This window comes from Corvus moneduloides, chromosome 3 (genome assembly GCF_009650955.1).
Source record: "Corvus moneduloides isolate bCorMon1 chromosome 3, bCorMon1.pri, whole genome shotgun sequence".
Classification (NCBI taxonomy): domain Eukaryota; kingdom Metazoa; phylum Chordata; class Aves; order Passeriformes; family Corvidae; genus Corvus; species Corvus moneduloides.
Genome location: NC_045478.1, coordinates 98656469 through 98683913, shown reverse-complemented (window position 1 = coordinate 98683913; position 27445 = coordinate 98656469). Strand labels below are relative to the sequence as shown.

General features: G+C 39.1%; 1 protein-coding gene and 1 long non-coding RNA gene across 10 annotated transcripts; both read right to left on the bottom strand.

Annotated features, from left to right (window-relative positions):
• Nucleotides 1–488: 488 nt before the first annotated feature.
• Nucleotides 489–27405, bottom strand: RCOR3 (REST corepressor 3). 9 transcript variants are annotated; one of them, XM_032102909.1, is made up of 12 exons: nt 27172–27405; nt 26632–26688; nt 20710–20787; nt 19167–19219; nt 17319–17480; nt 16847–16971; nt 15289–15385; nt 12409–12627; nt 10677–10754; nt 9836–9893; nt 4335–4576; nt 489–3905 (listed from the first exon to the last, which is right to left on the bottom strand). In XM_032102909.1, the coding sequence occupies exons 1-12, from the start codon at nt 27311–27313 to the stop codon at nt 3561–3563; spliced, it is 1656 nt and encodes a 551-aa protein (XP_031958800.1). In that variant the 5' UTR covers nt 27314–27405; the 3' UTR covers nt 489–3560. The 9 variants fall into 9 exon arrangements, with proteins under 9 accessions (XP_031958800.1, XP_031958802.1, XP_031958804.1 ...); XM_032102911.1 differs by having other exon boundaries at nt 15307–15385; XM_032102913.1 differs by lacking the exon at nt 27172–27405 and adding an exon at nt 26976–26993.
• Nucleotides 11166–12402, bottom strand: LOC116441243. The gene is made up of 2 exons (XR_004238986.1): nt 12302–12402; nt 11166–11602 (listed from the first exon to the last, which is right to left on the bottom strand). It is a non-coding gene; the product is annotated as an uncharacterized LOC116441243 (long non-coding RNA).
• Nucleotides 27406–27445: the final 40 nt, after the last annotated feature.

Here is a 27445-nt window from a genome sequence, read left to right as displayed (position 1 = left end):
TAATTATTTTCCAAAGTTTTACTCCAGTGTTAATTTTGAGGATATGTGTTCTATAAAGGGGCCACATGCTAATTAAATAGTCCAGATACTGTTGCCTGTATATCCTCCTTCTCCTCCCTACCTGACTGTACATTTTTCATGCCTAATTCATTGGCAATGGACTGCGAGTTTGGCTTTGCTTTTGCGTGACAACCACATTTCTGCCTGGCCTCAGCTGTAAATTCAGTCTATTCCTTTCTTTTGTTATAAAGAGGCACAACACAGTCCTAGTAACCTTCATCCCAATCTATTCCCTAAACTCCGCAATTCATCTCTGTCCATACACAAACTCCCACATCTGTAATCTACTGGCTTGTGTTCTGTTCTGATGCATTGTGAGGTTTCCAGAAAAAAGTAAAATCCCAACACTCTAAGGATGAAAACCTAAGGACAAAAGTACCTAATTCCTTTTGCTCAGGAACAACAAATTAAACTGCTTTACTATGATGTGCAATGTTTAGTGATTGTTTTATTAAATGCAGAAATACCTGCTCAACTTCGTACCCATTCTGATTTAAAGTGCAACAATTAAATCTGATAGTTCTTGTACATCCATATTTTGCAAGTGTTGTTTCTTGAATACACGTTGCTCCGATTATGCCTTGCATTTGTAAAATGTAGTTTTTTAGTACCGTTTTGCTTTATTAACTAAAATAAACTGTACAAAAAGCTGTAGAGTTACATTAGCTTTGAACAATGTAGGATACACGTTCTCTGCCAAACGTTAGTGTGCAAACATTGTACATTTTTTAAAGTGACAAAATTAAGCCAACCTTGAAGTCAGAGTTCATTACTACATTACAAAACAGGAGACTAGATATGGCAAAAGAAATTTCCCACTGAAATCAACACCATTGTATAATTTTATTTCTAATTTTTAAAAAAATATAAATGAATTTAGAAGAGAATCACAGTATAAGGGCCCTAACATATTAGACCATTACAAGGTACATAAAAATAGAAGACACAGATTTCTTTGAAACTTTAATCCTTTGATTAAGCAGCAAGCATATCACTCTCCAGGCAAACACTGCTTAAAACAAACCCTACCCCCCAAAACAGGACGTGCAAACTGTATGCACATATTCTGCAAAGCACACAATAAAGACATTTTGCTATGTACATACTTATTTAGTACTACAAATGCTAGGAGCTCCCTACTGTGTGCTACAGTGTATGTAAATTAAGAAATACTACCCTACCTATCTCTGACCCTCCCTCCCCCCTTCAAATACAGCACCTTTGCCCAGTTATAGAATATTTAAACAAGATTAAACGGAATTACAATGTACTGAACAGTTTCATAGCAGTTGGTGGTGGCCAACTGTACTGTAACACCCAACATTCTGCATACTGAAGTCTATCGACAAGAGACAAGACAAAAATTAGCAGAGGTACAATACACACACCTGGGAGACTCAATGCTTAAAAATAAAAAAAAAAAATAGAAAAGAAGAATCCTGAAGATGAATCTTATCACTGTAACAATTAAACTGTAAAAATATACCAGCTTGATTTTATATTGGTTTGAAAGACCAGAGAGCAGCCAGATTTGTGTGTAGGTGGTGAGGGCACACTTAAAGACTCATGACTCCCAGAGCACAAGTTTCCATGACCACAAATTCCTTGGTGCTTGTTTTAAAATTCTGCTTTTCTTTGACAGGGGGTCATCTGATGCCCACATAGTGGCTAAGCACCTATTCTAATGCAAAAGAAAATTTGTAAGAAGGACCTTTTGTACAACACCTCAGCACACCAGTGAAAGCTGTTCAGAAAGAAAAATCTCTCAAGTTTGATCTGAGAATATTTTAAAATGAAGAACTAAAACATAAAGGTCAACACTAACTGCAACTCAGGCTAAAACTATCAAACTTTAATACTAGATTTTCAAATGAAAAAGATTCTGGTAGTACAAGAACTTCCCTTTGCACATAAAAAAAGACCTTATCTAGCTGCTAAACTGATCATTAGACCACCCAGTTTATCTGTGAAAAAAACCTAGGGAGAACACATCCCATTTGCATAAAAATCTCATTTTAGTCAAGGGCAAATCTAGTTAATAACAAAATGGATTTTAAAAGACTTTTAGACACCATTTCAGCTAAAGGCAAAAATAACTTTCTAAATAGTATGACAGTCAACATTAGTATTATTACATAATCAAGAATGCATTATTTTTCAGTAACTTAATTCAGATCACGGTTTTAAACAGTGCTACTCATATTTTGAGCCTGGTTTACTTAGAGGGTAGAGGCATCTGCTGTTACAAAAAAAACCCAAAAAACAAAAAAACACACCCTGAAACACTGCTGGGCATCAATCAAGGTTTCAGACAAGAATGCAGTGAAATGAGTTCCTTTCAAATTCCTAAAATTTGGAAGCAGTATTAATATCTAAATGCAAGTTTTACTGAGTCAATAAAATAAACAAACACCCTCTTCCTTCCCCCAATACCCTCAACTCATGCAATCAACTTTGCCAGAAATACAGCGGGGAGTCAAGAGATAATCACTTGGAAGTAAGACTGGGCTGGCAGCAGGTAGCTTCTCTCTTGGTATTCTACCAGCACCACCAGCCTCTACACTTCCTTCATTAATTCTCAAACAAGGTATCAGTGATTCCTCCATTCTCAGAGGAATGGAACTCTACTGTACTTACATTAGAAGAATTAGTGGAATAACAAATAAAATTAATACTTCTTGCTAGATGGTTCCTCTCCTGTCATCTCCCTGGGTGGTGGAAGCTGCTGCCTCTCTATCCTGCCCAGCCCACAAGACAAGGCTGCAGCAGGAAACTGGACTCCTACTTCCAGTTAAATTCTATGAGTAGAACAATGCATGAGATTTAATAAATTTGGTACGCTAGCTCACTGAGTGTTCAGAATACTCTGAAAGAGGAGTATTTAATAAGCCAGTACCTTTTAAAACAAGATAAAATGTTCTGGGAAAAACACAAAGGGAAGACCTACATTTTACAAGTGTGTGAAATGCTTCTACTGTTATCTAAACAGGGCCAAACATTCTGAACCTAAAGCCGGTATTTTCTTTCACTAAAAGGTAAAAAAAAAATTTAAAAATTCACACACACAAAAAAACCCAACACTACATTTAAGTCTCCTACAATATTATCTATTTCTAGATTTGCCAGATTACTTTCCTGTAGTTAGATGCTTGACTATAAAGAACTGTAATAAAATAAATAGAGTAAAAATCAGTTAAACAAAATCTTGGTGTGTTGAACATTTATTCATTTAAGAAGTTAGCTTCCTTCAACAGTTATTCATACAGAGGAGGGCTGCAGTGTAGGCATTGTTCTGCTGTACAAGTCTTCGGCATAAAAATATTTTTATACAGGTGGTCACTGATGTCGTTCCATTTCTAGTTCTTAGCTTGCTCCTCTGGAAAACTGGTCTGATACCTGTGAAGGCTTGCTCTTTTCTCCCCTTCATTATTTGGAAAAAAAAAAGTACATTGATACAATTTTTCAAATGTGGGAGTTAGCATAATTCTGCTTTTAATTCTTCAGTGCAGAGTGGACTGAGATTCTGTCTGAATTCCGATGAGCGAGGGTGGCTGCGGGCCACTGCCCGCGGTCAGCACGGGCCGGGGGTTGAGACGAGGTGGCATGGAATTAGCTGGGCGGATGAGCGGGGGGGGAGGCTGGTTGAGGGTCGGCCGCGGCTGAATGAAGCGCGCCTGCTGCTGGAGCGGCGGCGGCTGGCGGTGCAGAGCAGGAGCAGCGGGAAGTGCTGGACGAAGTAACGGGGGCGGCTGATTTAAAGTTGCCATGGGAGCGGCAGGTGCTGGAGCAGATGCCTGGGCTGGAGGTGAAGGGCCTAAACACTGAGTGGCCGGAGTGCTTTGTGCCTGCACAAAGGACAAAGACAAGACTGCGTGAACAGCCATCCCGGCCAGGACGTGATGCAATTGGGCTGCCACTGGCCACTACACAGGAAACAGCATTTAAAAAAATAAAACCAAAGAACTGAGAAGTTACTGAAAAGAAATCACCAACCAAAACATTATAGATAGCAGAACTAAAAATATTTACTAAGCAAGTCTTCTTCTAGAACAAGAAGTGTATTTTAACACTAAAACAGTAATGTGATCGTCACTATCAAAGGTGCAGTCCTGCTCCCAGCTGGTTAATGACATTGGCTGAAGCTCTATGCAAGCTCATCATCATTCTTTAGAATGTGGTTTGCCACTCCATACCAGTTAACCTTATACTTTTATCACTAAATAAAATGCTGTTCCTCTACCCATGCTTACTTATTTCTGGTACACAAAACACACCTCATCTTCTTCATCAGTGCTCTTTCCTGATGGCACATTAGAAGTATTTTTTGTGTCCTCCCCTAAAGCAGAAGCATCACCATTAGAAGCCAGGGTTCCTTGTTCCGCTTCCCATTCCTGCAATACCTCCTCTAAGTTAAACCGACGCCTGTAGTTTACAAAGAAGTTCTTCACTTGGCCAACAGTCTTGTTGCCAATTACATCTGCAATAGCTTGAAAATCTTTACCATATTTTCGGACACCTGGAAGGCAAAGTAAATAACATAGCTGTGAAGAATCAGTCAGACACAGCTACGTGTGATGTATTCATAGAGAGAACCTATGGGACCTGCAAACTGAGGACTTGCTAATTAGGAGAACTTCTCAATTAGGAGAAGGCCTCAATTTCCATTAGAACAAAGTAATTTTTAATAGCACAGCTATCAACATACAAATCAAAAACTTTATTAAAAAGTCATTACCCATTCTTCTTAAAGATCCTGGCTTACTCACCAAGCCTCAACCTAAAACCACAGAGATCTGCCCTCCAACAAACATAGTAAATCTTTCAGCATGCTCACAGTAAGGGCAGAAGCCCAAGACCAGCTCAAGAGGGGAGAAAGGGTGACCAAGCTTGTGTGTATAGCTGTGAACAGAACATAATGCTAGAAATGTCAAGTGACACACTGATAGCTCCTACAGGTTCCCTCCACACCAGCTGCATGCAGATGGTTCTCTCTCACAGCCAGTGGAGCAGGAGTGGCAGAGGGCAGAACAGTTGGGCACAATTCACTAATCACAATATACTGCTCATTCCTATACTTGTGACATGCTCCACTCAGGCTACACAGAGCTACTAGCAAGTGTTCACCTCACAAAGTCTGTTTGAAGCTTTCCTTCACCATTCAAACTGGGTAGAAAAATCTGGGGGTTTGGGACAACCACCTTGGAAAACATAAATATATATAAGCTACTGGTGTCTGCTTCTAAGATGGCCCAGCACAAGCCTGCAGGATTAAATCCCCTACTGATAAGCAGCAAAACAGGTGACCTTTGCATTGTTCTTTTCATTAATTTTTGTACTGACATCAGTAGTCACTTTTGTTTACGAGCACCTCAAAAGAAAATCCCAACATCTATTTTAAATACTTCTAGAACTACATTTGCGTATAACACAAAAAACTATCGAGTGCAACATTCCATGGTTTTTAACTTAAATTTTGAATCATAATACAAAGTATATTGATTTTGTTTTATTTAGACTGTGTGTCTAGTTCTTCCCCTCTCCTGCTTAAGAAAAAAAGTCCTCAACCTCTCCCACCTCCTAGAACACAGCTTTTAGCTGCAAAAAGTATATTTTTAATTACAAGTGTCAAAAAGTTTAGAGACTTGAAGAAATAAACCAGTTTAGTTCCAGAGTGAGTAAACAGAAGACTCATTTTTTTCACTGTCAGTTATGCATGAATGAATTACAATTTGACTTTTCCTGTGAAGCTCCTGATAACTAAACTCATTCAGAACATATTACAGTTCTTAGAGGACAGGCACTCTTTCTCATAACAGGAAAAGAAATTTATGCCTGATTTCATGCCTCACTTCAGAAAATGAAGAGAAAGCGTTTAGAAAGTGAGAGTTGTTTCAAATCTGAAAGCTATGTCCCTTTTCAACTTAATTGTGAAGAGTGTGACCTTCAGTTTGTTCTGCTCCTTTCTACTTTCCTCGTTATTAGGCACTTCTGATGTGGTAATGCACACTCCCTGCAACTGAAAAGGAAAGTTCACCTCCAGGACAGTAACAAATTCTGTAGCTGAAGCTGATGTTTCAGCTGTCAAGAGCCCAGCTACATTATTTAGTATCTTTTCTGGGGCATACAAAAGAATACAACCCTCCTGATTGCAGGAACCTTGGAAAGATTTCAGAGCCATGTGGGAGGGCATGTATCCAGGCAAAGCAAAGACAGGGATTTGGCTCTGTTCTTTATCAGCTGTACAAGGTATCAGCTACACTCCTTAAAAACTGTGTGCGCCCACAGAACATTGCCTCTAGTACTTCAATATTCTTTGTCTGTCCTACCATTACCACCCTTACTGATTTATAATGAACATGAAATGTTCACTGCAATATATATCTAACATCCTGTACAATTAATCAAGTGAACAAGGTCCCTAGCAGAACAAAGCACATTTCTGCTAGAAAACTAATTTAGACTTTTAGTGATTTCAGCCTTTTCTGTTACTATGCTGGCTACACTTCTTTCCTCCCTTAATCTGCAGAACAACTGAGCCTGTTGGTTATCTTCAACTCAGGTTGTCAAAAATAAGGTCTTAAAGCCTATTTCCAAGCAAACAACTTGAAAACAAGGTATCTTGCCTTCACTGAGAACCCAACTCTTAAAAAAAAAAAAAAAAAGAAAAAAAATTTCCTTAGTTTAGCTACATACAGCACTACTCATTTTTGATTCTTTTCAGTGTTTTTTACTATTGCTCTAGCACAATAACATACTAAAAGCCTTTCAAGCTATGTAAGAAATAGAGAAAATTCACTGTGTGTTTATAAAACTTTAATGTATAAGGTGATGGCATATCAGTAAGAGTTGTTTCCCAAGCCATCATCCCTGTCAAACTGGTGCACATTACTTAGGCATCCTTATACGAATTCAGTGCTAAACACCCCCAAATTATTTCTCATGTGTTTAATCCATTATTCACTAAAAATAATTTTATTAGGCTGATGAAAGTGAAGCTCACAAAGGACAACTGCACAGCCTCACTCCACATGTATGAATGGTTTTCTCCCAGCTCATTTGAAAGCAGCCCAGATCACAGGAATCCTTCAAGCTCTTCAGAAGTTCACCCAGCTGCAAAGGTACACTGGAACACGTGCATGCTCTTGATTACAGCATTTCATCTTGAATGTCTCTCTTGGAGAAACTCATAAATCCAAGTTTGATGCTGTTTACACTGCTTAATGTTGTACAGCACAGCAAACAAAGTATTAATCAGGGTGCAATGCAATGTGATACAGCACCACAATGAGGCAGAAATAGTTAATGGGAGCTGCAGCTCCATTGTGATGGGATTACAGTGCTCCTGGCAACTATCTTATGTAGAGTTAGATCCCAATTGTCCCAGCTGTTTTTCCCTGCAATGCCATGAAAGTCATGCACTGCTTTTCAATGCAAGTTTTGTAGTCTTCAGCAAGTGCTAAGACATTTTTGCAATTGCATTTTCATGGCCAAGACCTTAGCTGGAAAATTTGATCATGCTCATACATTTCTGTACATAAAAGTTTGTAGTTTAAGAACACTAGGTGATGAACTAGCCCATTACATCCAACAACTATTCAAAGCTGAACTGTTACCTGATAAATTATACTGCAAATATATTGGGTCAGAGATCATAAATCTGAGTCCACAACCCCATTGCAGGCACCCACACTGCTTTTAAGATAACACACAGCTCTATTTTAAATTAAGTTTTCTCATTACCTCTTCCTTAGTTACTGGGAATCTCCTGAGACTGGCCTACAGATAATGAGTTTTTTCCATGTTTAGGAAAAACAGTACCGAATTATATTCCTGCAGATTATATTTACAATTTTCATAGTTAGATTTATTCTCCAAATTCAACTGAACAAATCACGTAAGTGCCACCTACCTGCTTAATGCTTATGACTTCTGTAAGATTATTAAAAGCATATGCCAAAATATACCAATACATTTAATGAAATAAATCCATTTTGAAGTGTACAAACTAAATGTCCCCATGTTCAAGTCAACTTTCAAGTTCATGCACATTATGGAAGCTTTTAGTACAGCAGCTGTGGCTACCTTCTAAAAACAGTCAGGGAAAAACACAGCATGGCTCCCTCATGCCTGGAGTCTACTACCTCAAGCAATTACTTTGAAGCAAGAAATCAGGGTCCTTAGCCTGAGGGGATGGGAGCACTCTCATTCCAGAAGGGAGAGTGAGCAGTAGGTAAGGGGGGGATAATTAGAATACTTTGTTCTTGACATTAAGGTTCTCTTCCATCTCCATTTTATACAGTGACAAGGGAAGGGGACCATAAAGGAAACAACACATCTAAGAAGCACATGTCAATGTCACATGAAAACAGATTTCTTCCAGAAGGCCTAATTTCTCACCCCACCCTTAAGGCTGACTACCTTTAGAAAACACAGAACATTCCCTAGAGACCAGAAGACTAGAACTCCTCTCCAAGGAGTCACCACCAACTCTCACTCTCTTTTGCCCAGGCTCCAGTTTATTTGTTTTGTTGGTCACAGAGCACCAGAGCTCAACGAAAGTTGAATGTATTTTTATCACTTCCCAAACTGTTGCTTAGTGAGAACTCCTATAACTAAACTGTGAAAAGGCTAGATGGTTTGAATCATTTCATTCTAAGGCAGGCACAATGACCCTGGATTTTCCCCACTTCTCCAGCAAGCCTTCTACTTACTAGGCTATCATACTAGAGACAGGCATCTCCTTCAGTTGCATCTGGGAACAAAATACTGAAGTGTTTAGCAATAGTGAGAGAAGGAACTTAGGACAGAAAAGAGTTTGGAGATGCAAATCCAAGCCCGAGGCATGTAAGTTGAAAGGCATGATTTAAGACACACCATGTCTTTCTGTATTTCCATTCACACTTAAAATAACCTAACTTTAGGTTCAGTCATCTGACTAATAAGTACCAGGTATGGCACACCTGTCAACTTTACACTGATATCCTGATCCACTGAATATTTTATCCTAAAACTCAGTCTCTCATTTTCAAGGTGAGGAATACAGAGAAATAGAGCAGATAGATGTAACTGAGCTGAGAATATTATCCTTATAAAAGATGATCCATAGAAGTGAGCCAATATATAGACAATACATGCCTTCAAGACAGCATCTCCAGATATTTCCCTTACATGTTTCTTGATTTAGCAGTGCATGCTAACACAAGAGTCAGTTTTCCTTCATATAAATGAAATAAATGCAAATTAGCTGTATGAACAGCCTACTAGAAAATGCTGGGGTTTAGCCCAGTAAGACTGTTAGTCAAGCATCCATATCCAGTTTCAGACTCTCGAAAGACCTAACAGGTCTAACCTGCCCATTATTCCCTCATCAAAAGAGAAAAGCAACAGTAAAGCAGATTTACTTCTGCTTTTTCCTACTTTAGGAATATAGAGATGTCTTAAATGCTTCGAATTTTATTACTTTAACTATTGCTTTAGTCTTCCACCTTAGAGAAATTAATGTAAAGTGATTTAGAGGATGATCAAAGGGACTTTCTGGTACTAATACAGTTGTTAAACACTGCTTAGCTTTTCTCTTTGAAATTTAACACGGGTAACAGAAAGCCTAGTGTCCTGTTGCTTGAATAAATGCCCTAAATATTCTCAATAGTTTTGCTGCTTTCCTGGTGACCAGACAAACTTTAGCTTTGCATCAGAGGGAAATACAAATATAAGGCCTGAGCACCTCTTCAAATCCTTTGCATCAGATTTCAACTTGCTGCTACTATTAACATACCTTGTACTGCAAGAAGCTGCTCTTCTGTGGTCCAACGGGCATTGATTTTCTGATTAGACTATTAAAATTAGAAAAACGGCACAAAGATCATTAAATTGTTTCAACAGCTGCAAAATATCTGAGCATCAATGTGTTTTACTTGCACTACGTTTTGCAAAATAGGTAAAAACCGTTTGCTTATAAGCCATAAATTTATAGTTTAGGATTGTTTTCATGAAGAGGAAATAGTATTCATGAATTTGAGCTTAAAACTTTGCCAGCAGTTTTTCCTCTGTTTTATTGCAGTTCTTAGTATTGGCTATATAATAACTTATGCACAAGCTAATGATCTTTATGCAGACAGAATTTGAATTTATAGTAACATTTATCTAAACTATTTGGACTTGGTGTTTAGAGCATTTTGCATTCATGTTATGTTTCATATCCAAGCCTTTAAAACAAGCAAAAGCAGAACTTCAGTAGTAATAGATCATTCATTTCAGATGTCAAAATATATATATATAGTCATGTTTACACACAGAATTTATTATTGGCAATCTACATTACCTACTTTTAATCCAAAAAGCCCCCATGTATCAGGGCTCAATTTCAGCTCCCTGTTATTGTGAACAGACATGACACTTCAGTTTTTTCTGCTTCTTTTTTCAACCAGTTGCCATTAAAAAAAAGCCTACCACCGATTTCTTGTAAAGAAGCCAGACTCCCCCCCTGCATGTAACTTAATGCATCCTGTTTAAGCTGCTGCTGGAGTGCAAACACTAGGCTGTAGCAAAACACATTTCTGCAGCTTCCCACCAATGTAAGTGCAAGGCCACAAGTTTTAGTATTTATTCTGATTTACCTCAGGAGGTTTGAATTCTTCAATCCCGCCTTCCATTTTCTGTTTAAGTGCACTGTTTACTTGCTTAGCATTTTGAACCTTGGTCAAAAACAACAAAGTTAATCAGCTCCACAAAGAAAGTTGGTCACTTTACACATTTATCTTCACTAGGATTGCCACAAGTGTACCTCCTAAGTTAGAAAGAGAAATATTATGGTTTAAGGCTTCACTACTTTTAACTGTTTAAAAACAAACTTAAAAAAACCAAAACAAAACACATCACAGTTTACTATGGAGAAAAGAAAAATTAAGCAGTCTTTCAAAAGAACCAGTTTGTCTGCAAGAATATTAAAAGCTGTTCATAACAAGTAATTTTTGATAAGGATGCATATGTTCTTGAAGAATGAGGAATACTCTAGACACCAAACTTGATTCTTAGAAATGTGAGATGTATTGCATATATTAATTTATTAACGTCTCCCTTCTCAAAATAAAAACCAAACCAGGAGATGTTTCCAGTTAGTTCCTTCTGACAGATACTTTTTATTGACCTGAGATCATTCTGATTTTCTTTAGGGGGGGATTCTTAAAATTATTTTGAATATTTCTTAGTTTATAAAAAGGACAGACCTTCCCAATTGTACATATACATATCTATGAACCACTTCAATCTGACAGTGATGCACAAAAGGTAACACAGGTAAGAAAACAGTTTTGCATACTATGGTGCACAGCTATTACAAGGGTTCTTAAGTATGGACACAAAAGCAGACAACTCAGTGGAAGATTCCAAAGGCTGCATCTCTGAGATCACTGCAAGAAAAAAAAAAAAAAAAGAGAAACACAACCTCAAGGCTGTAACTCACCTACACTTAGGCTAAAGAGTGAAACCCACCTATGCTATTTAGCCCCAGAGTCCTGCTGTGACAGAAAGAAGCTTATTTCTCCTGTAAAAGAACATAAGGGAGCAAAAACCCCATGAAAGAAACCCTTTATTCACTCCATGATTTTGCAACAGGGCAGCTCTATAAGGAGGCAAAAATTCCAGAGGATAAGCCTTGACTGTGTAGCCCCATCGCTCCTAGAAAGCAAGCATGCACATAACTGCTGTACCCTTAGAAGCTGAATAATTACACATTTCAACTTTAAATGCCAAAATTTAATTTCTTCATGCAAAGGATGCAGGCAATTTTCCTCTTAAAGGTGAAGGCTAAAAAGCTTTTCTAAATTTAGTAAGAAGTAGAAAACTTTTCAATTCAAACAGAGAAATAACTAGGCCCACGATTTCCACACGCCTCCCTCCCATACTTTCACAGTATGTGGGAAAGGACATCCAGAAAATCAGCTACAATTTAAAGCATAACAAATGTAACTTCCTCTGCTCCATTGGTCTCATTTTCACTTTGCACACAAATACTTCTAACAAAGTAAAAAAAAAAAAACGAAATCAAATGTGACTTTTGATTTTTCCTGTCCCCAAATCTGTAGCACTGTTTTAATGCTACCCCCTTTTTTAAATTTTAAGTAAAAAGTCATCTTGCTTCATTTTATCCAAAAGAGCAGATGAACGTAAAAAACAAAACTGAAGAACAGCTACTGTCTAGCATTTGTGGTGATAACTGTGGAACAAAATGAGGAAGACTCACATTAAAGAAGTTTCAGAATCTTCACAGATAATCTTCAAAACCATTACAATCAGAACAATCAGGGATGAAAAAAAAAAAAAAAAACCAAGACCAATAACCCATGGTACCTGTCGCTTTAACGAGATTAGTTCCATATCCAGCTGTCTAAGAATTGTGTTGGCTGCATTGGGACTACAGGAAACAGCTATCACATCTTCCTGGGTCAGGTACATGCCTTTTGGTGGACGGCATTTGGAACGCTGGGAATGGTGGCGATGCTGCAAGCTCTGATACTCTCTTCTACCCAGACCTATTTTGCTGGTCTGAACAGGCTGCTCATTATTGCCCTTTAATTTACAAGAAATAAATCATTAAAGAATAACAGTATCTTGTACACAACTTTACTAAAAAGAATGAAGTATCAGATAGCATTGTAATGTCATATTTATGACAAATAAAACTTAAGCTAACATCCTGTTTTGCATGTAGTATCCAACTATGTCTTGCAGATGAGTTGATGGAGCATACCAGTCATCTGCTGGATAAGCCTGCGTTAGTTTAAGGAAGGTCTGTTTTCAAAACTTTTTTCTTAACATGGCCACAAATACAGTAAATGGTATGGAAATCGCAGTCTGAATACTGTGACAGAGGGCAAACACTGAGAACCTATTACATATACAGTAGTTAAGTAATATACATGTACGTATCTTATTTTTAAAACAAATAATCAGTGATTTCACACATTTACTTCTGATCAGATATGAAGAACTTGGGCAAAGATTAAAGGAGAAGAAAGACAAAGTCAACCAGGCCAGCCAAAAATGCTAAATGACATTTCTCCCTGCTGTAAGCACTCTACAGAAAGAGACTGTACTGTTTGGTTTGGGGGGTGGGAAAGGGCTGATAGGAGATTTGGAAGAGAGAGTATGGTAATACTCTTCCAGTCTTTATAAAAATCTATGTAATTTAGAAAACTTGAGCCTTCGTTATTTGCTTCTTTGGAAATGAAGTCTTTGTAACTGTTTTGATATGTTTGGGCACCTAAATATTTCAGCTTTGTCTTCAATTGGCATTGCTCCACAACAGCTACTCTGCATGTATGTGACTCCCTCAGAGCAACTGAGTAGCTTCCCTACTGGCCAGGAGCAGAGACACAAAAATTACTTTCTCTGCAAGGATTTTCCAATTCAAAACAATGCTTAGTACCAGAACAGAAAGAGGATTCAGGCTTTTCCCTACTTTAAGCAGCTCCCTACTGCTCCTCCCTGCTGGCATCCGTGCATGTTAAGAGGAGGTGGTCATCTGATCACAGTGACTGCAAAACCAAGTGCAGCAGCCATTATTATTATTATTATTATTTTCTGTAGTAGTAGTACAGAGCAGCAAACAGAGTCTTGTTTTACTACACTTGACCTTCTGCCACATTCTCTTCCCCAGCTAATATAACATCTTAATCCAGTCCCCAGACTTCACAGAGGCCACCTTAAAAGCACTTAAGATACGTGCTCTTCCTTGGAAAATTGATGTAGAGCCTTACATCTTTGACATCTAAAAATTTCAAGGTGAAGTTTCCTTTTGCCCTGTTTATACTGTTTGAGTTTTGGTTCTGCATTGCTCTTTTGGTATGAAATTGCAGTTCCTGTGTGTTCAATCTGAATTTAAAGTGAAAATATTCTCTCGCAATTTTGTCTTGCCAAGATAGAGAATTTAGGTTATTTTAGTTTTATCTGGTAACAGAAAATTTCCATTGCTGTGTGTGCAAGCAGCCTACTCAGTTTATATTTTGTTTAGGAAGTGAAAGTACGCAAATCCTACCAGAACTATTAGATGACAAAATTATCTTGTGCAGATCCAAATAGCTTATCAGAAACTGCAAACCTATTTGTCCTGTTCCTAGAAGCCTGTCAACACACTACTTGCATTCTGGACTGCATGTAATGATTCAAACTATAACTAAGTAAATTGAGCAAAATAGCCCTTATTTAGACATGGCTAAGGCAGCAGCTCCAATCATTTAGATTGCAAGGACATTGTTAGAACAGCATAAAAGTAAAAAGGCACATTATCAGACCATGTGACATTTCAAGTACTAGAAAACATCCCCACATTAAAAAAATAAACTCAAACTCTTTCACAGAAAGGGATAATTGTCCTTTTTTCCCCCAGGCCAGCTAGATAAAGGGATACATTGAAGGTCATTGCAAAGCTCAGAACAGAATCTAAACTTATCAGTCTCTTACTCGGTATCATTTTTGTTAGAAGTGCAAAGTTTTATTCATAACCCTAGATATCACTTCATGGGAGTGCTGAAGTTTAGCATAACCTCTCCTCTCAATCTTGAGAAGCATGAACTGGCTGATTTAGGAAAATCACAAATGCTTCAAGTTGATCAAAGAAACAATTAAACACTTACATACTTTCTTTTTCTAGTCTTGCTCATAGATAGCTTAATGTTTACAACAAGAACTCAAAAAACCCCTAAAACCTGAACATACCTCAACACAGCAGTCCCTGTAAGCTAACAGCAAGTGCTCACTAGGACTAAAAATGTTTTTTCTCTACGTTTATTAGTAGAAAGCATCTCAGTAAAACCACATACTAGTTGAAATGCATCAGCTCACTGTGGGCTTTGAACAAACAACAAAAGTTGTTCTCAGAAAAATTATTAATTTTAAAATTCAAAGAAAACATTTTGATTCAAATAATTCACAACCAGTAAAAACTGTAACATATTAACAAGGCTGACGGAGTGCAAATAGAACCTGTTTTACAGGCTGTGAGAGGATACATCTCTTCTAAAACTTGGAAGATCTCTCAGGACACAGGGAGGTATGAGAGATGCATTTACAGCCACAAAATGGCAAAAATATACGATGAAAGATTTGTTTTCAATGAGAATCTTGACCACTTAAAGACCCTGGGGATTTCAGCAGGCTGCAAGCTAAACCATCTGTACTACAATTCACACTTCACAGTAACACATTGAAAACAAACAAACTGACATTCACCATTAAGTTATCTGTTACCTCCTTTTTGGCTTCTTTTTTGGGATCATAGTCACTATCATTTCCATCCATTGGATGAGCTTCTTCTACGTCATCATCACTAAAGACAGATTATAAAAAACTAGTCACTTTATTACTTTTTAAACCCAAATATAAGAATGTACCAGGATAAGACAGAATTATCTACTCAAATTTATCTATTCTAAGTACATAGCATCTCAAAATTATTTGTAGTTTTCAAAAGACAGCTGTTACAAGCATATTTTCTGTATTAAATTCTAGTAATTATTATGATAAACAAGCAACCCTAAACCATAGTTTCAAAGTTACTTTAAGCAGTGCTGCTACTGCTGCCAAGAATTTTGGTGTCACCTTTCTTCAATTCAACCACTTGTGCCAGCATGAACACTTCTGTGGCCAACTATATACCAAGGCTAGAAATAACCTTTCATTTGCCCCATTAGTTTTAATAGACCAATTTTCAAAACCACTGCACCAGGTGAATAAACCCTTGCTGAAGTCTGTGGGGAACATAAGGCAACAATATATGATGGGAAAACATGGGACTGCTTTTTCACCAAAGTGCCTAAAGTCTAGCAATTTAGGGGAGGGAAATGAAATCTACTGAATTAAACCAAAGAGAAAAGGTTAAAAAGAAAACAGTTAATCTAGACCCCAATCCAGTCATTCTGACAATATAATTTCTGAATAAATTAATGCAAAAACATACTAAAATTTCTAGTTATTACCAAACCCCCCCAAACTGCTATATTAAAAGCAAACTAATTTTAGCCTGTAATTTTTCAGAAACAGGGTCACTAAATAAGCATATGAACTTTAGATTTCAGGAGTTATTGAAAATAACATATAATTAAAAAGACCCCTTTTGCTCCAGTTAGGCCATTTTCTACAGGTATAAAATTATAGTTTCCAATATAAACATAGATTATGCTACTTATACATGCAACACATACCACCTTTTAAAAAGTGCAAGTTAATAATAAAATACACTGAGCACAATATAACTTTAACTTCATAGTAACTAGGAGAAATGTTATTCCCTTCTATGCAAGACAACATAAAACTATTCAGAGCTCTAACTCTCTCTGACTGATAGCAGTTCAAAGTCTCTTAAAAAAAGACTTTATGTAAGGTTTTGTTCTAAAACAATACTTAGGCAGTCTAACTGCTTCATCTCTTTATAGTGGTTGAACTTCCAGTTTTAATTCCATATTAGTTCAAAAATCCAAACAAACAAACAATCCCAACCCCTCCCACCCACCCACAAAAACACTCTCCTGCACAGACAGTAACAGACTTCAGGGTTTAAATCCTTGTTTTTACAGTTATCCATGAAAACACTCACATCTCTTATTATAACTCACACACACTGGAGTGATAAAGTTCTCAAAGCACAGGTACCAAACCCCTTGCTAAAGTCAGACATCACAACAGGGGCTCAAACCTGAAACACATGGTTCACACCGAAACAAAGGCTAGAAATTACTCTACTTAGGAAGATTTCAATCTCTGGTTAGCTGCTTAAGAACATAAAACTCACCTGTCACCTTGATTATTTCTATTAGCTAGTTTACGAGCCTGACGATCCATCAAACTTGTCCTAGAGCGAGTTTTTTTCCAAGAATAGTAATATTTTACAAGGCTTGCAATGGTCTTGTCTGGGAGCTAGAAGAATTCATCAACATATTAACACCTTTAAAAATTAAAATTCCACCCACAATTATAATTCTGCTCTGTTAATAACCATCTTTAAACAATATTTTAAATGCATTGATAAGATAGAAAGGAGGGATGTATTTCATATACATTTTTAAAAAGCTGAGAAGGCTTCTTTTCATTAGAGTGAAAAACCTGTCTGTCCAAGATACCTGATGAAATTAAATTAAAACTTTTATTTGAGGTTCTTCCTGAAGCTTTTACACAGAAATCAACATGAAATTTTAGCCCAACAGGAGCCTTTGTTCTTAGTGCACCTGAGCTGTTTAATGCTTCTGATTAAAATATTACTTTACCATTTGCTGGATCCTGTGAAAGCTCTTTCCATGGAAGCTAAATGCTTGTTCAAATAGGACTTTATCTTCAACTGTCCATTCATCAGGGAAAGGAGTGAAGTTAGGGAGATCCGCAAGGGACTTCTCAATATTGTGTTTATGCCAGAACAACATGCCGAGAGCCTTTGAAAAGAAATAGTCCCTCTTTGGATTTAGTCAATTTTCTAAAACGCTAAGACAAGTTAAATAGAAACAGGCAATTTATTTATTTAAAATAAAATTTGACTATCAGAATCCCTTCTCAAAATGTAATTACAATTTTATTGGCTATTTACTATAGGTTGCAAATTTCTCTTTGGAGACAGTGGGCACATCTATACTTTATTAATGGTATGAAAGCCAGACAATTTAAGGTTGGCATGGCAGCAGTAATTCTAGAGCAGCATGAACTAGGCTGAGAGGCTCAAATCTGACCTGCTTTCTTACTTTACAGGCCATATATCACCTACACAGTTCCTTATAGGCTTTACTACCAAGCCCACTCAAAAAAGAAAATAAAAATACTTTTCAGTAGCCAGAGGATCATCCAAAATGCAAGTCTGAAAGTTCAAAGTGAGAGTGGTCTTTCTACAACTCTCCAATCCACAAATAACAGCACGGCCACTTCCATGTCATGTGCACCTAATAAGGAACGGAAATTTAAATATACTTTCTTATATGATTTCATTTCTCAATATTCTAAAATATTTTATGTTCACTAGACTTTCTGCAGAGAATCACTGACAGATTTGATATCCAAGGTTCGGGCAATGGGAATTGGGCAATGTAATCCACTCAGCTTCAATCACACAGCGCAGACACGATCACCAGGCGTCTCTCCAACCCCCTGATTTCACATCTTCTAACAACCTGGACACAGCAAACCTCTGCTCTTGTTAAAATGGCAAGTGACAGGCACCTCTTGCAAAGAGAATTTCTATTCCACTGTGACAAGTCTACAAATGTTTTGTACCAGAAGTTATTTTGAAAATCCATCTCTTGGAGACTTGAGATCCATCAGTTCCTCCTCTTGCCTAACGGAAGTCAAGGCATAAAGAAGCAACACCAAACCACAGGTATATTCTGGACATTGTAACACTGGCAGCCTCTTTGTCAGATAGCAGTTGATGAGCAAGCTTCCATCCTCCAAAACTTGATCATACAACTTCTTTTCACTTGTACAGCAAATATTTTTTTGCAATAGGTAATATCACTTTTACATAGATTGGTTAATTCATGAAGAAATTTGCAATAGAACTACATGCAGACCAGGGAAGTTTTATCCTTACTTTTTAAGGAATGGTGACCAAAGGTTGTTAAATAAGAAGTGAACTTGTTTGTTACTTTCAGAGCTAAAATTTGAGTACTGTTTCCTACCTCTGAAAAAAACACACTCAATTCAGGTTGCCTTTTTTTTTAATATCAAAGAAACCTTTTCAGTGCCATCCCTATCAATTAGAGGTTCAAAATTGTACCTTATTTGCATTCTAGTGTTAAACTTTAAATTTGTAAGCTGCTTCCCTAAGAAACTCTTCAGCTAAATATACACACACAATTGCATGACATGCCCAGTGTATCAAGAAACATACCAAACCTTTCAAAAGTGCACATTACAAGCTGAGCATGTCATGAAAACAAAGAGCTCAATCTTTTGCAGAGAATCCAGACCACAACTGTATGCAGATCCATTTAACTGCAGTGTTTGCTGCCGTGCCTGAAGAGAAACAGCGTTAATTAATGGTAACCAAGGGGGAAAATAGAAGAGTTGTGTTATAGTTTTATATTAAAAAAACATCCTTTAAAGGAGCACTCTCATTCCACAGCACTTACCTGTTCCACATTGTATCCATGTTTTTCCTTTGCTATTGCTATATATTCATCCACTGTAACAAAGCAATGCCAGAATTATTCTTTAGTACTTTTAGCTCTGCTCTATGACAGAATTAGCCATCTAACATGGGAAAAGAGTCTCCCCCCTGCTTTAACACACTGCATAGGCCCAGGTCCCCCAAAATATTAAATATCTTCACAGCTTTATTAATAATAAATAAACCCACGGACTGAACATTTATATTTATAAACTTTTTACACAAGCTAATTATGCTTTCTTTCACATTTTTACTACAACAAAACCATAGAGGCTCATAATTTATTTATTTTAAGCAGAGACTAGCTGGGTGTTGAAAGGCTATGCCTTTTTGGAACCCACTCCTGTGTTAGTTTTAAATTGAACTACTTCTACTGCCCATATTCCCATACATGTTGAAAATTAAAGCAAGTAGATGCTATATCAGTGATTATACATATCCTCAATATTAATATAGCTTTCACTGACCAATGTTGGTTTTAACAACTACAAAGTCAGTTTTCAATAGAAAGTATGAAAATTCAATAATTAGGTAATCAAATTCACAAATAACACTTCAAAAAATCATATTTAGCAATAATAGAGCCAGCTTCGAATTGAACACTTTTCATCATTTTGAAATTAAGTTCTACTTATTTATTTATAGACAAAAACTCTTCCTATTCACATTCTAGAGCTCAAAATTAAGTGGCAACTAAATAGTTGAAAGGAAGCATGATCAAGAAAAGGAAATAATCATATCCTCCTTATTCACATGGACAAGGGATACTCTTGCAATGTACTGTTGCAGCAAAGAGTTAATTATACTTTAAAGGAATGAAAAAGTTGTTTAATAATCATAGTTGTAGAGTATTTTATTTCTAACTCTTCTGCAGTAGTTGAAGGTGCATTCCCTCAAATGTAGAGGGACATAAATCTCTAACTACTGGTATTAGATAGAAGCTGTCCTGAGGTTGAGGTTCTTATGGCTGCATCCTCAAAGTTTACTCCCCTTTATTACATATGGGAAATTCTAGCATAGGAGACAGGTTTAAACTAGATTAAACAGGTAATTGATCACATTAAGTCAGATGACTCCTGTATTTCAGGTCACTTCTGAAGCGAGAAAATGTTTGGTTTTTCCTTCTATGACAGCAGTAATAATTTCCCCTTGAAGTAGGCCTCAACAAATCTTTTCTGAATTCATCCACTGCAACTCCTCCTCCTAGAAATTTAAAGCAGTAAGTTCCTCATGTTCAGATATTTTATTCTTTCATTAACAACAAAAGGCTTCACAGACAACAATGATGATAGTACAAAATAGGCAGTATGATTGGAAACAAAGACTTTACTAATATAAGAGAAGGTCATCTTGCCTTTACCTGGAGTTCTCTAAATAAAGAAAAAGAGAAGCTTTGTATTTAATTAATTTGCAATTTCACTGTGTGTAAAAGAGCAAACAGGCATACCAGAAACAATTATTTAGTTTACTTAAGCACCTGAATTCCTAAGCAGGCAAGGACTTACATTTGGCATCGGGAATATTATGATATGGAGACCATACAAGCATCCCTCCATTATCTTTATCAGTGTATTTTGTGGCACCTGTAAGAAAACAAGTAAGTCTCAGTATTCATTTAATAACTATCATCTAGAGAACAGCTATGTGACAGCAAGCAAAAGCCAGCCACATTAAGAAGTCCAGCTACTAAGAAGAAGGGGGGAAAAAATCATCATTAATTCAAAATTATTTCCTTAAGACATCAAATGGCTGAAATTGAACACTACTCTTAGGATGTTCAAGTATAACTAAATATCAGACAGTATTCTGGTTACCACAATTAAACCACTGAAGTGCATTGCTTAAGTTGGAAGGAATCCTATCTAGTTGCAAACCCCTTGCCACGGGCAGGGACACCTTCCACTAGACCAGGTTGCTCAGAGCCCCATCCAACCTGGCCTTGAACTCTTCCAGGGATGGGGCATCCACAACTTCTTCAGGCAAGCGCCTCACCACCCTAGAGGGAGGAATTTCTTTCCTATAGCTAAATCTACCCCCTATAAAGTTGGCAAGGATGCAACTTTGTCCTCCTGAAGTTATGACTGTCCATTAGTACTCTAACATTTATCACTATCATAGGAGTACTAGGACCTACTGTGGTCATTTAGGCTTCCTTAAAACCAATAAAAATAGGTAACAGGTAGAATACAGTTACCATCCCTGATCCCTTTCGACAAGGAACTATACTAACAACTATGCCAGAAGCAATTCTGTTCATTAGTCCTCCTCTAGTTTTGATTTTTGTAACCATATAAATTTAATATTCATAGCCAACCAAATTGCACAGCTGTAGAAAGCAGTTAGATGTAAAAGTAATTTTTGGTTTTGGTTTGTTTACTCCCACCTCAATGTTGCCAGGGAAGCAGTACAAATTACCCAGCCCACCAGGACAGAGCAATACTGATGCAAACACTGAAGCACTAAATCAGAGTATATGATTTTTAAAAACATGCTGTAAAAGAAAAGTAAACTCCCCAATACTGGAAAAGCATTAATTCAGAGTTACTTTCCATTACTGTTTCACAAATGTAGTCTACTACATAAAACCCCTTACAATCTGTTTACAACATTTTATCTTGCTAAGAAATTGCTCAACAATTGGAGAATTTATACCTAATCTCAGAATGAATTCCTTGAGTAATCACCCTAAGAGGAACTTTCTTTGCATCCTTCTTGGAGAAGAACAGCTTTTTTTATTCAGTGAAACAAGTAACTTTTCACTCCATTTTAAGCTTACACACTTTATATTTAGGCTCTACATTTTATTTGAAGCAAACAAAAAACCAACCCAAACGCTTTGGAAAAAAGAACAGTGCTTTCCCTTTATGTACAATGTTTTGTTGCTCTTCCCTCTTCATTTTGGCAGTGTTTTGTATTTGCTATCATCTCTGCAATCTTGATCCGTCACAACTGTGAACTTGAAAACAGTTAATTAGAAAAACTGAAAGAACTCCTGCGCCTTTCCAAAATGAGATGTGTAAGGCAGATAACCTCAATGCAGCATAAATTCCGTAACAGGTTAAGAATGTACGTACACTCATAAAGCACCAACTTCAATGCATAAGCACTACTAAACTCTGAAAGGCTTTTGGTATACAAGAACAAACTCCTTAATATAACATTCCACTTTAGAACAAAAAAGCGACATTTTTAGTCATTAGGAATGCAATACTGCATGAAGAGCAATGCAAGCGTGTTACAGGCACAACATTTCTCTTGCACGCTGTTTTTATCACAAGTGAAGGACCACTACCCTGCACTCCATTCTAACTAAAAATGAGGAGAAAGCAGGGCCACCAGAGAATGATTAGAATTTCAGGTTATAAGCAAGAAATGTCTAAACTTAAGATACCTACAGGCAAATGGATATCACAGATATTATCAGGTACTGAATACTCAAGTACTAAAGTGAAAAAAGAACTAGTTTCAGAGTTCTTGCACCTGCAGGAGATCATGTATGTGGTGACATTTCCCTACTGAGATGCCACCGTCATGTGACAAACAAGTAGCAACCACCAGAACATCCCTTTTCAAAGCAGTGCTGTTTCCTCAGCAGGAATCACACATCTGTTTCCATTCAGGTGGCACCTTCACACTGCCAAAAGGAAAGCAAGGATGACAAAGGAATAATGAGGTGCATACAGGTAGCTTGATGACAGGTACCCTGCTCTCAGCATGGGATGTCTCTAGCTGTAGGACAGGGATCCCTCCATCTCCACATGCAGGATCATGACCTACCTTCCTGAGAACTGCTGCCTGTCCCTTGTGCCCCAAGCACTCAAGCAAGCAGCCCTAACCCCCAAAGAAGCTGTATTATACCTCAAAGCTGACATGATCTTTGTCTGCAAGGTCCATTTTTACAAGGGACGGGGGCTGGAAATACCGTGCAACATGTTAACCAAAGTGTGTTAGAAGAGCTGTAAGCCAGTAAGGAAGAGAAGGACCAAGAGCTACATCTGAAGAATAACAAGTCTCCCCAAAACACACCTCCAAGCCACTGAGGAAGAGGTTTCTGTCCTTCAGCTGCTGCATCCCTCTGCCAGTACCAGTTAGGAGATGCAGCCAGCTGAAGATGACTGACAGGCACTCCACACCACTTCCAGAATAGGGAAATCATAGCAGCAAACTGACCCTTTCTAAATTGCAGCTTCACATTGGAAGTTAGGCACACACGGCTGGTGCAGCTCCATCCAGTATTCCAGGTACTGAGAATAAAGGGATCATCCAGGAGCATGCAAGACACAGTGAGGGCATTGTGGGGCAGCATGGCAATTTAAAAGTATGTTGGTTTCCACCACAAAATGTGCCTTCCTCTGCTTAAGGCTAAGGTTTGAAAGTAGGAAGAGAAAAATGGAATTTAACAGGAGGAACCCCCAAATTTCTAAAATTACGAACCGGAAATCTTCATAAGTGAGTAAATGAACAAATAAATAAAAAAATCCCAAACAAAACAACCAGGGGATGTAAGGACAGATAGCATGGAATAAATGGAAAATGTTTTATACTTTGCCACATCATTTAATAACTTCAATTTAAGAAAGCCTGTTTTCCTATTAGGAGACTAGAAAAGCTATGAAGACATACAGAGAAATGCATTCCTAAGTGACCTTAAGTGGTATAAAATAATTCTTCTTGACAGCCCCAACTCCATCCCTGAGAAGAGGGTAAATGAGAAATTAAGTATTTCAGCATTAAGTAAGCAAAATTCATACTAAAACCTTTGTGAAATCTAAAACTGAATAGAATAAAACTTCTCTAGCAGTTATATGTGAATGACACAACAGGGTGGTGCATTCTCTACCATGATTTCCAAAAGAGTGCAAACAACCCACAGTATAAGGATACTAGCTTAGTAACATCCTGCTGGATCTATAGAGGGGTCAGAAAGTACAAGCAGAAACATTTTCACCAAGAATATAAAATACTTTAGGAAAACCAGGAGGAGGAGACAAAAATCTGGAGTGCAAGAGATGGTATATTAACTCAGTAAATCAGGTAAAGTAAAAATCCCAAGTTTCCTTATTGACATTGTTTCTTGCAGTGACAAAATTTCTCTCATTGTTGTAATATTTGGTGACAATTAAGAACACTACTTCCCTTAAGCTCTATCTGAAAGCTTGCTTGTAAAAAGAATATAGTGTGGAGAGGGGTAAGAGAATATGTTTAAACTAACTTTTCCTAATTGTTGCTTCCAACCACAATCCACTTCTTCCATAAGACACTAAGAAACAGTTGCACTTTTTCTTTAAAAAAAAAATCTTGTTTTATACATAAACTAAACGTAAAAATAAATGCAAAAATAAACGCAAAAATGCGTTTTCAGAAAATGCTTACTCCCATCACAACATTAATCGTGAATATTTTGTTCCTCAGTGTATTGTTGTAGAGCATTGCTTATGGCTGTTTTTCAAGACAGGCTAAGTGAAACCCAAGGATTGGTATTATTCCTCTCATTTTAGTATTCTGTGTATTTATCAGGGCTGACTTTGTGTCTTAGACTTACGTCTACTTTTATCCATCATTGATTCTCTTCTCCCACCTATTTATTTCAAGGGGCTTAAAAAACAGCACTCAGTACTGCAAATAAACACATACTCTAAAGTATCTGGTAAACCCGCAAAAAAGAGCATTAGAACAATTCCAAGAAGAAACACAATTAAAGATAATCAAATATAGTGCCATATCCATTTATGCAAACCTAGAACCGGAAGGGAGCTTGTTACCTCACTTGCTACCAAAAAGTAACTGAAATGTAGCTGTAAGAGCACAGATTTTTGTCTCTCACTACTTCTGTCTCTAAGAAGTGATGCCTCAAAACTCATGAGAAAAAAAACTCCACCAAAAAAAATCAAACAGATGCAAGGACGAGATTTTGCTGAGATCTCCTCAGATATCCAATCTGTTAACTTGGTAAGTGCCGTACTTTTACACTTGATGGACTTTTAAATTTACTTTATTTTGTAAGACTTAATTGTTCCAAAATAAATCACTACCTTCTTGCCCTAATAGTCAAAATACACACACCAAGAAGGCTAATACTATACATTATGCCTCTAACTCAGGAGTTATTAAAGAAACATTTCCATTATCAAGGAAACTGATAAAGCGAATATATATTAGTCCCAGTTACTGGGGAAAGAGGCATTAATTGAACGCCACCCCTCAGAAACACTTAGGAGCTCTAAAAAAAATCTGGTTATAGGAGACCATAAAATTAGTTCTGTAGTTACTAATGTAATGGTACTATTGCATAAACAGTTTACAAAATTGAAACCACACAACCTCAATTGTCCTACAAGGGCTGAAGAGTTCTTTTAATCAAAAGAAAAACAAACACTAGGTGTTTTTCTAATTTAAATGGCCTTGTAGGATAAACAAGCCCAGGCTGCAGGTTAGAAACCATCATTTTTATCTGTGCGTATTTTTATGTAGGCAATGTAAAAATAAAGGGTGTAAACAATTAGCCTTATTAACAAAGAGACCTAGACTACGTGCTCCTTCCCAGGGAAAAGGCATTCCCTTAAGCCAAGATCACGCATCCATTTAATCCCACCCTCGCGCTTTCCTTCCCCCGGCCTTTTCTTTGGCCTGTGGGGACTTGCGCCCATCCAAAGGGGCTCGCTCCAGCCTTGGGAGGCACTGTGAGAGCAATCCTCTTCCGGTAAGAAATCATCTGACACCCATGGAGCCTGTCTGGAGAGCAGGAAAGTAGACAGGCTTCGTCTGACCACCACAGCAAAACTGATGAACACTCCTGTGGTCTCCCTGCTCAGTGTAGTAAGGCACGGCAGCATTCTAGCAATTAACTTGCTAAAGCTGAGTACCAGGCAATGCGAGCGTACCCATATTCCTCGGGGCGGGGCTGGGGGGGCGAGGAAGGCGGAGGAGAGCAGCTCAGCCTGCCACGGCGGGGCCAGCGAGGCTACTACAGCACACAAAACCAGGAGCAGGAGTTTCCCACCGAGCGCATCTTCCAGCCAGCGCCTCCAGCACGCAGCCAGGTCTGCTCCGCTTCCGGCAGGGCGCATCACTTCCCACCCTTGCCCGACAACATCCATCACTCCTCGTCAAATATTTTTTATGGTTATAGGTTTAAGGACGGGGAGAAAAAAAATTCCAACCTTTTTCTGCTTCACCGCCTCTCGATACACATAATACGGCCGATAATGAAGTGAGAATCCCCCACCGCGACGCCCCCCGCCCCCGGAGTGCAGATGCTGCCCCGGCCAAGCCTCCCGCCACCGGCACCGGATCGCCGACACAAAGGCTCAAAAGCAACATAAATACAACCCCGCCGCCGCCGGAGAGCGCCGAGCGAGCCCGACCCGGCAGCGAGCCCACCCCTCCCGCCTCGGGAGATGTCAGGTTACGGCCGAAAAGCCATTTACCGGGCTCGAAGTCAGGAATGCGCGCCTGGTATTCCGCTCCGACCCTCATTCCTACATCTGCAAAGCAAAGGGGGGAAGAGAAATTAAGGGCTGGAGTGTCCCCGGGCGCCGTCCCAGGCTCCCGCCGTGCGGCGGGCGGGCGGGCTGGCGGAGCCCCCGCCGCGGCCGTGCGGAATAAGCCACCTCCCCCCTCACCACCCCCCCGCCCACCGCCGCCGCCGCGGATTAAGCCCCGACGACCGCCGAGGAGGGGGCAGGAGGAGGCGGAAGGGGGAGTTTATTCCAGCGGAACAATGGGGACGGCGGCGGCTCCCGGGAGACACTCCCTCCCCATCGTTAAGTACCGCGGGGGCAGCCGCGGGGCCGCGCCGCGCGCTCCCGCCCCCCCGCCCCGCACACGCGCGGCCGCGGCTCGGCCGCAGCACGGACGGAGCGGCGGAGCCCCGGCACCGGGAAGGGGGAGGCGGCTCGGCTCGGCGCCCCTCCCGCCGCCTCCGCCACCCCCCTGCCGCCGCTGGCGGGGCGGCCCCAGGCTCGCACCGTGCTCGTCGCCACTGTCGCCGCCGCCGCTCTCCGGCTCCGAGTAGTGCCCGTTGGAGGGGCTGCTGCTCTTGGCGCCGTTGGGGGCTGCCCGGCTCTTACCCCCCAAGAGCTCCGCGCCCTTCTCCATCATGCCCGGCATGCCAGGGCTGGGAGCGGGGGAGAGCGGCGACAGCGCTGGCTGCCGAGGGGGGGGAAGTTAATACGGAGCCGCCATGTTGCCCCCTCCCCGCCCCCCCCTCGGGCACCTCCTCCCCCCGCCCTCCGCACCCCC

Coding starts and splice junctions, on each gene's coding strand:
- RCOR3 (XM_032102909.1), bottom strand. CDS start 27,313: ATGCCGGGCATGATGGAGAAGGGCGCGGAGCTCTTGGGGGGTAAGAGC. Junction 16,972..17,318: donor TTCACAGGATCCAGCAAATG/GTAAAGTAATAT, acceptor GAATTCTTCTAG/CTCCCAGACAAGACCATTGC. Junction 10,755..12,408: donor TAATCTCGTTAAAGCGACAG/GTACCATGGGTT, acceptor TTTTTGACCAAG/GTTCAAAATGCTAAGCAAGT.